The sequence below is a fragment of the Cebus imitator genome, unplaced genomic scaffold (assembly GCF_001604975.1).
Source record: "Cebus imitator isolate Cc_AM_T3 unplaced genomic scaffold, Cebus_imitator-1.0 Scaffold145, whole genome shotgun sequence".
NCBI classification, from domain to species: domain Eukaryota; kingdom Metazoa; phylum Chordata; class Mammalia; order Primates; family Cebidae; genus Cebus; species Cebus imitator.
The window spans coordinates 4,460,074-4,469,573 of NW_016107460.1; the positions used below are offsets into that span (position 1 = coordinate 4,460,074).

General features: G+C 57.3%; 1 protein-coding gene across 5 annotated transcripts in view; it reads right to left on the bottom strand.

Moving 5' to 3' along the window:
- Positions 1-9,500, bottom strand: part of MORN1 (MORN repeat containing 1) — a 68,624-nt gene that overhangs the window by 30,245 nt on the left and 28,879 nt on the right. For 4 of the 5 annotated variants that reach the window (XM_017542656.1, XM_017542659.1, XM_017542660.2 and 1 more), the window contains 2 exons: positions 4,924-5,047; positions 2,937-3,103 (listed from right to left, as the gene is read on the bottom strand). In XM_017542656.1, coding sequence (XP_017398145.1) covers positions 2,937-3,103; positions 4,924-5,047 — 291 coding nt within the window. The remainder of the gene's footprint in view (positions 1-2,936; positions 3,104-4,923; positions 5,048-9,500) is intronic. The other variant, XM_017542657.2, reaches the window with a different exon arrangement.

Below are 9,500 nucleotides of genomic sequence, written 5' to 3' on the forward strand. Positions count from 1 at the left end.
CCAGCTACTCTGGAGCCTGAGGCAAGAGAATCACTCGAACCTGGGAGGTGGAGGTTGCAGTGAGCCGAGATCGTGCCATTGCACTCCAGCCCAGCAACAGAATGAGACTCCAGCTCAAAAAAAAAAAAAAGACTAAAGAAAGAGAGTGGAGGGCACCCCGGTGACGTCCATCGTAGACTCTGAAACAGTGGAACCCCTCACCCGGGCCCGGCCTTCCCACTGTGCTTGGCCTGTGCACTTTCCTGCCAGTGATCTGGATTTCACATGGCACCCAGCAGCCCGGGACACTCTGCCAAACCTGACAGTGTTCCCAAGGCGTAGGGCCTGATGCTTGGTCCTGGGGGGTCCACGTGGGGTTGCTGGACGGCTCAGCTGTCTCGGTAACTGCCCCTCCCGAGGAGGGCTGTGTGGACCGAGCTGCCTCTGGGCGGGGCCGCAGCGCGTGGAACAAGACGTCGCTCAGCAGCTCCGCCCAGGAGGGACCTGTGGACTCAGAGCTACCTGTCCGGGTCCTGCTGGGTCCTTGGCCCAGTCGCCGAGATGGGAGACAGACAAAGCAAGGACTCGGCCAACTGTGCCCAGGGGAAATCTGCCCAACCAGCCCCTTCCCATGAGGAACTTCTCCAGGTTTAAGAAAAGGAAAATAAAAGCAGCCTGGCGTGGTGGCCATGCCGGTAACCCCCGCACTTTGGGAGGCTGAGGCGGGAGGATTGCTTGAGCTCAGGAGTTTGAAACTACCCTGGGCAACACGGTGAGACCCTGTCTTTATAAACAAACACAAAATATGAGCCAGGCATGGTGGCTCGGGCCTGTGGTCCCAGCTACTCTGGAGGCTGAGGTGGGAGAATCACCGGTGGAGGCTGCAGTGAGCAGAGATCACGCCCCTGCACTCCAGCCTGGGTGACAAAGTAAAAGCTTACAGGGCATGCCCTCCCTGACCCCAGCCTCCGCCTCTTTGCCTTGGTTTAGACTTGACTGCACCGGACCAGGCCAGGCTCGTCCCCTCCAGGCCACCCTGCACAGGCCTCAGTCACCCTCCCTTTACCGATGAGGAAACTGAGGCACAGAGAGGTCCAGCTGCACACTGGTGTGCAAACAGCAGCCCAGCCTTCCAGGTTTGGTCTCAGATGCACTCACGAAGTCCAGGCAGAGCTTCCCACAGGCCTGCAGAGCTCGGAGCAAACTCCAAATGTCTGGGGTTCAAGCCTCAGCAGGTCTCACAAAAACAAAAGCACGTTCCTCTAGGCGTCCCACTGGAAATTTCTTTTGTGCTGGAGAGTTTATGGCTGGACAGTCACATCAGAGCCAAGCCAGAAATAGCCTGAGCCGGGCTGGGATTTGGGGAGGCCCCCAGGTTGGGTGTGCCCAGACCCAGGCTGCAGGGCCGGTGCGGGGAGCCGGGGGTGGGGTGTGATGCAGGCACCAGGCTGGTTTCAATCGAGACCCCAGTTCTTGGCTCCAAAAATCTCTCCAAGTAGAAGGCGTGGCGCCCGGTAAGTATTTTTATGCGGAAATGTGAGAGCTATTCCACCAATGTGGTGTAAAATTGCTTCTATAAACTGAGGTGAAGGCAGACAAGGGGCGAGGGCTGGGCCCCCCGTGGCCCTGCTGGCCCGAGGCTTTGCTGTGCTGGCCTCCCGTGCAGAGGTGCCGGGTCCTGCTGCCCCACATGGGCCACCCACACACTCTCTTCTGTGAAAGATGCCCCGGCCCCGCTGCTCCTCTCACGGCCATTGTTTGGAGCGGGGCTGGTCAGATCCTAGGAGAGTGAGCTCCCTGCAAGCACAGACCCCCGAGGCTCTGAGGCTCCGGGGCTTCTGTCACCAGCTAGGTGAGGTTTCCGGGCAGGGGCACAGGCACCAAGGTGGCCCTGCTGGTGGAGGTGCCTCCCAGGGTGGCGAGGGCCATCTCGCTGCCGCCTCCCCCACCGGCTAAATCTCGGCTCTGGGCTCACCACAGGCTCTCAGATCTGCCCCCCGCAAGGAGCACCCCAGGCTCAGATCCTCACTGTGGCAGCCGGGGACCTCAGCTGTCAGCTGGGCCCTCATCAGAGGCCCCCAAACTCAAAGTGCCAGGCATTTGTCCAGTGGGGACCCCTGCGCCCGACTCCCGTTTATTGAGCCTTGAGGTGCAGGGCTGTGGTGAGGGGGACCCAGAGGCCAGCAGCACTGCAGGGCCCCCCAGCGCCCCCAAGGGTGTCCCCTGACTCTGGCCCTAAGCCGCACCCCTTGAGTTTACAGCAGGCTGAGCTGCACGGGAAGACGGAATGCCACTGGGCACGGTCAGCTACACCGATGAAGCTTCCATTCAACTCCACGAGCAACTCTGCAGCGATCCGTGCAAAGCCCAGGCCGCACATTCCATGGAAGCGCAATTCTCACCCGGCCCAGCCTGGGGGGCAGAGTTGGGGGCTGGGGGGCTCTGCTGGAGCACCTGGAGCCTCATCTCCATGAAGAAACTCAAGGTACGGCAAGTGACACCCGTTCTCCTCCTGGCTGCTCAAGAGAGGCCTGAGCATCTCCACAGGAAACCCTGATCTCAAGGGGGCAGTTGGCACTGTGGCACCCCAGAGCCACGGCTGGCAGCCACTGTGGGGGCTCCCGGGCGGCAGGAGTGGCTGGGGCCATGTCCAGGATGGCCACAGGCCTCCAGGCCTGGGTGAGTTTGCCCTGAGAGGACCCCACGAGGCTGCAGCCCCTGCCAGGCTCAGGGCAGACGAACAATTGACCTGAGCATCCTCAGCCACCTGGGATTGCTTGTCTGGGGATGTGGGCTGGTCGGCCCTGCCTCCTTTGTCCCACGCGTGATGACTGACCCCAGGCATGGCTTGCTTCCTCACCGAGGCCTGCTCCGGCCTGGTTCTGGGCCCCTACGACCCCACACTCCCTTGACTGCTGGGGTCGCCCACCCCCAATACGTTTGTGAACTCCACTCACCAAGCTGGTCACTGAGGGTGTCCTCCTGGCCATGGGTGGCATCCGAATCCAGCTCCTGGTCTCCCCCAGGCAGGGGCATGGCGGTTTCTGCAGCTCCCTTGGTAGCTCTGGGCCCCAGCACCCCAGCTTCATGGCTGGACACAGGATAGGGGATGCATTCGAACCCACTGCAAAGGAAGGGGAGCGGCTTGGCTCTGCTTGCTCCACAGCAAGCTAGGGTGAGTGAGACAGCGTGGCCCACGCCCTGGACCCTGGGATGTGCCTAGCCCTGAGTCCAGGGAGCACTACTCAGCCTCTCTGAAGGGGGGGTCTCCGGCTGGGATGGGATCAACGCAGACCCAGAGAGAAAGGCCTCGCCAGGGAGGAGATGGCAGGTCTCGGCTTGAGGAAGAGCTGCCTGCCACCCCCGTTATTATTTATGATGATTCCAGCAGCATCGACTCTCGGGTGTGTTCTGACTTTGACGGTGGGTCCAAGTTTACCCCAAATGCCCGACCGTCCTTAACTCTGGAGAAGGGCTGGTGGGAAAGGGAGTCAGCGCTGCGGCTCAGCCTCACGTCTGATAGCCCGGCACTGCTGAGTTCTGACTGTGAATGGTACAATTTGTGGATTTCCACGTCATGGGGCTTAGAGTGAGGCCTCCTCTTGGGGTCCTGCAGCTCAGGCCTCAGCGTGTGGGTTCGTGAGCAACCTGGCCTGGTGCAGTGTGTTCCTGGGAGGCCTGGTGCATGTGCGTGGGGAGTGGCACCCACATTCCTCCTGGCCGCATCAAGAGAGGCCTGAGCATCTCTGCAGCGGACCACCCTCCCACGCGCACCGAGGGCCGGGGTCCTTAAGTCTTCACTCCAGACACGGACCCGGGCCCAGAGGCTTGGGGGCCGAGCACTGGGGGAGACTAGGGCCTCTGACCAGGGGCTTGCTGTCTCAGAAGGCAAGAAGGGCCATGGCAGAGGTCAGATACTGAAATTCAAGGGAGCTGTTTCTTTAAACAGATGTCGAGTATTTCCTTTGTCATAACCAGGACTTGGTCCAGGGAAAAAAGAACAAGGAATTAACATGATCTAAGCGAACTCAAAACAAACTCACGTGGTAGAGTTCTCACTGAAACGCATGCTCAAGGTGCCCAAATGCCTTCACACAGGATCGTCAGGGAGCGGGAGGCTGGCCTCCGTGCCCAGGCAGACTCCTCTCCCCACAGATACTGAGGGAGTCCAGGCCTGAGACCAGGAACGAGCCCCAAGAATCCACCTCTGAGTCCCCCAGCAATCTCTGACCTGGGACAGCTGCAGCCTCTGGACGTGACACATTTTGAGTGAGAACGCGTGGAGGCTGCAGGGTGGAGGCGGGTGTGCCTTCAGGAGGTATCACAGGCCAGGGATCACAGCTGATTTCCGAAGTTTATGAGCAGGTTTTAAAGATGGCTGGCACCATGGCTGGGGCCTACAATCCTGGCACGCTGGGAGGCCAGGGCGGGAGGATCGTTTGAGCCCAGGCAGTCAAGGCTGCAGTGAGCCTTGATTGCTCCAGCTTGGGCGACAGAGTGAGGCCCTTTGATGAGGAAAAAGCTTCTTTGGAAAGAGAGGAAGGAAGGAGGAAAGAAGGAAGGAAGGAGGAAAGAAGCAAGGAAGGAGGGAAGGAGGGAGTGAGGCAGGGACGTCAGCCAGCCTCACTCAGGAACACAGCAGTATGGCCACAGCCCTGGCCTCTGTGGCTCTGCCTGGCTCCCCTTCCTCCCAGGCCCCTTGCCATCTGGGGTGCCTTCATCCCCATCTTCCCTCCACTGCGCTGTACATCTGTGTCTGGCTGGTCCTGGCTGCGCCCAGCCCTGCATCAACCCTGGCGGGTGGGGGGCACGTGGGCAGCAACAGAGCGAGGGGCGGCGGGGGCTCTGGGTGGAGCTTATTCTCACCATTCCCCCTGAAAGCTAAGGAGGGACCCCCTGCCCCCCTGCCCCTCCTAGGGCGTCCCTGGCGTCCCCTGTACTCACAATGGGGTCTGGATGAGGGTCTCTTGGCTGTCTCTGTCCACTTGGAAAAAGCTGACCTCAGAGTAAGCCGGCAGCTGCACGTATCTGACAGCCGCTGAGATCTGCAGGACCCGGCCGCTCTCACCTTCCAGGAGACAGGAGCAGGCCGTGAGCACTCACAGGCACCCCAGAGCAGGGTGCATGGGCGCAGGCTCACCAGGACTCCACCTGCGGGCAGGGGCTCGGTGCAGGCTTCTGGGACGCCATGTTTATAACAGCAGGGCCACATTTGCCGGCGGCTGTGACTGCTGAGGACCCTGGCTTGCCTTCTGTGGCCTCTCTGCTCCTCTCCCATGCCCTGTAGAAGTGTCCCAGCCCTGCGATCTCTGGTGCTGGCCACACTCACCCCAATGCCTCTGCACCCCTCTCCTCAGGTCCTGGATCCCAAATCTCCACCTCTGGGCCTTGGGGAGCCCTGTGTCTGGGGCCAGCACATTATGGGAAGGCCTCTCTGTGCTGGCCAGCCTCAGGGGTTCACCTCGGGCACACCCAGGCCCTGGGCTGGTCAGGGGCGTGGGGCGGCACTGGCACTCACAAGTTCCTGGGGCCTCCATCACGGTCCTCATCACCCTGGTGGATATCAGGCTCATCTGCCACCCTGACCTGGGGGGATGGGCTCCCCTCTCCACCAAAGTAACCAGCACAGGGCCTGGCACACAGCCAGTGCCCACTAAATGCCAAGCCATCTGCTCCAGGTGCAGGTGCCTGTACTCCATCACTCCTGGGAACCTCGAGCTGCAGTGGCCCCCAGAGGACCGTGCCCAAGGAGTGGATATCATTGTCCCTCTGAGTTGCCAAGATGCTCTGGGCCCTGCTGGGCAGGTGGAGGTGGTGGAGCTGGGTATTCAGCCACACCCAGGAGACCCCGTGTTGGGGGCTGGATAGCAGGGAGGAGTGGCTTGGGCACCACGGGTGGAGGCGAGATGGCTGCGCCGAGAGGAGCAGGGAGGAAAAGGCAGGAGGCGGGCGCGGCGGCTCACGCCTCTAACCCGGCACCGTGGAGGCCGGGCGCGGCGGCTCACGCCTCTAACCCCGGCACCGTGGAGGCCGGGCGCGGCAGCTCACGCCTCTAACCCCAGCACTGTGGGAGGCGAGGCAGGCAGATCGCCTGAGCTCAGGAGTTTGAGACCAGCCTGGCCAACATGGTGAAACCCCATCTCTACTAAAAATACAAAAGTTAGCCGGCTGTGGTAGTGGGTGCCTATAATCATCCCAGCTCCTCAGGAGGCTGAGGCAGGAGAATCGTTTGAACCCACGAGGCAGAGGCTGCAGTGAGCTGAGACCATGCCACTGCACTCCAGCCTGGGCGACAGAGAGAGCCTTCGTCTCGGAAAAAAAGAAAAGAAAGAGGAAGCGGAGGGAGGTGAATGCATGGGGGCCCCAGAGTGGATGCCGAGCTTTGGGACAGGCCCCCAAGTTCACAAAGGAATCGGGAAGTGACTGGACTTCAGCGACATTGGCACTCGGACAAAGCAGGGCCCAGGCAGGCTCCCACTTGAGGTGGCCATGGAGGGGTGACCTCAGAGCCCGGAGCTGCGCCCGACCACCCAGTTGAAGTATTACACCCTGCAGCCCCAGCATGTCCAAGGCCTGCTCGCGTGCATTCTGAGGTCACGGTCGCATGGAGGAGAGGTCAACAGGAAGCCAGCTCTCATCTTACGAAGATCTGGCAAAGGACACACGACTGGGAAAGAACAGACGTCAAATGTCGTGTAAAAACTCCAGTGTAGCCTGCTGGACTTCTGTATGGGGATGGAGTGACTGGGCCTGAGTGACACCCCTGGTTCAAACAACCGAGAAAGCAGACAAAGTGCAAGGAAACTTGATTGTCAGAATCACGGACACCTCAGGACAGTGACCTTGAAAGAAGTAAAAAGGTGTGGACTCTACAATTGCCTTGGCCACTGCCTTAAAAGAACGTGCAGGACGAGCTGCAGACAGGAAACTGAGGCAGAGTCCAACTAAACCCCTCAGTTGAGGAAAAAAGAGCAGACACCGTGGGGAACAAGACACACAGAGTTTTAAAGTTCAAAGGGCGGAGCAGCAGAGGAGAGGACCCTGAGCAGAGGGAGGAGGCTGCAGTATTCAGCGGAGCACAGGTCAGCACACACAGAAGGACACTCCACGAGGCTGGGGAAGAACCGTCTGAAGAACTGGAGGGACGGGGACCTGGGGCTCACACAGGACTGGGCATCGCGCCTGTTCTCAGCCAGGCTGGGAAAACGGAGAAGTCACAGGAAGCTGGGGCAAGCTCTCAGAAGGGTCTTGCGACAGTCATGGGGAGCAATTGGTGTGAGGCAGACGGGTCTCCAGCAGCCGTAACAGATCATAGAAGCAAGACCCGAGAGGATTAAAGTGTCTCCAAGTCACCGAACTGTACCCCAGAACAAAACTCAAGAATATTTACAGGAATACAAAAATATCCGACACCCAACAAGGTAAAATTTACGATGTCTGGCACCCAATCAAAGATTACCAGGCATGTAAAGAATGCAGGAAAGCGTGGCCTGTGACAAGGAGAAAAATCCATCGACGGGAAGTGGCCCGGAACTGACACCGACGTTAGAGTCAGCAGTAAAGGACATTTAAACATTCCTATTATAACTGTGTTCCATGTTCAAAAGTGAAACAGAGACACAGAACATATAAAAAGAACAAAGAGCCGGGTGAGGTGGCTCACGCGTGTGGTCCCAGCACTTTGGGAGGCCGAGGCAGGCAGATCACTTAAGGTGAGGAGTTCAAGACCAGCCTGGCCAATATGGCGAAACCCCATCTCTACTAAACACACAAAAAATTAGCTGGGCGTGGTGGTGTGTGTCTGTCATCCCAGCTACTTGGGAGGCTGAGGCAGGAGAATCACTTGAACCTGAGAGGTGGAGGTTGCAGTGAGCCAAGATGGTGCCATTGCCCTCCAGCCTAGGCAGCAGAGCAAGGCTCTGTCTCAATAAATAAATAACTAAATAAATAAGAAACAAGAACAGAGTCAAACTTCTGGAGATGAAAACTACAATGTATGAGATAAAAAATACGTTGGATGTGATTCATAGCAGGTTAAACATTGCAGAAGAAAAGATTTATGAACCTGGAAATGCAGCTGACCCTGGGCCAACATAGGGAGTAGGGCCGCTGACCCTCCCGCAGTTGAAAATCCACGTGTCAGTTCTGACTCCCCCAAAGTTTAACTGCTATAGCATACTGTTGGCCCGAAGCCTTGTCGAGAACAGAAACTGTGAACACATACTTTGTATCTTCTATGTATTAAATGCTGTATTCTTAAAGTAAGCTAGAAGGAAGTGTCATTAAGGGAATCATAGTTAAAAAAAAAACATGGCTAGGCGGGAGCAGTGGCTCACACCTGTAATCCCAGCACTCTGGGAGGCTGAGGCTGGCAGATCACAAGGTCAGGAGTTTAAGACCAGCCTGGCCAATATGGTGAAATCCCATCTCTACTAAAAATGCAAAAATTGGCCAGGCGCAGTGGCTCACTCCTGTAATCCCAGCACTTTGGGGGACCAAGGTGGGCAGATCACCTGAAGTCAGGCGTTCAAGACCAGCCTGACCAACATGAAAAAACCCCGTCTCTACTAAAAATAAAAAACTAGCTGGGCATGGTAGCGCACACCTGTAATCTCAACTACTCGGAAGGCTGAGGCGGGAGAATCGCTTGAACCTGGAGGCGGAGGTTTCGCTGAGCCGAGATCATGCCATTGCACTCCAGCCTGGGCAACAAGATCAAAACTCCACCTCAAAAAATAAATTAGCTTGGTGTAGTGGTACGCACCTGTAATCCCAGCTACTCGGGAGGCTGAGGCAGAAGAATTGCTTGAGCCTGGGAGGCAGAGGTTGCAGTGAGCCGAGATTGCACCACTGCAGTCCAGCCTGGGTGACAGAGTGAGACTGTCTTAAAAAAAAAAAAAGCATATTTCCTATTCATTAAGTGGAACCGGATTATCATGAAGATCGTCATCCTTGTTACCTTCACACGGAAGAGACTGAGGAGGAGGAGGGAGAAGAGGGGTTGCTCTTGTTGTGGGGTGGCCGAGGCAGAGGAAAACTGTGTATGAGTGAATCTCACAGTTCAAACCTGTGCCGTTCAAGGTCAACTGTAGAGCTATAGAAGGCATTCCAAACAAACCGTGGAGGAACAAGAGTGAAAAAGAAAAAACAAGAAGGAAGGAAGGAAGAAAAGAAGGGAACCAGTGAACAGAGGAGCCACCTCAAGTAGCCTGATCGTGGGTAATACATGGGAAAGGCCATGCCAGAAAAATTACTGGAAGAAATAATGGTTGAAAAATTTCCACATTTAATGAAAACATCTGAGTTCAGGAGTTTGAGACCAGCCTGGCCAACATGGTGAAACCCCGTCTCTACCAAAAATACAAAAATTAGCCAGAAGTGGTGGCGGGGACCTGTAGTCCCAGCTACTTGGGAGGCTGAGACAAGAGAATCACTTGAACCCTGGAGGTAGAGGATGCAAGGAGCCAAGATCGTGCCACTGCACTCCAGCCTGGGCAACAGAGTGAGACTCTGTCTCAAAA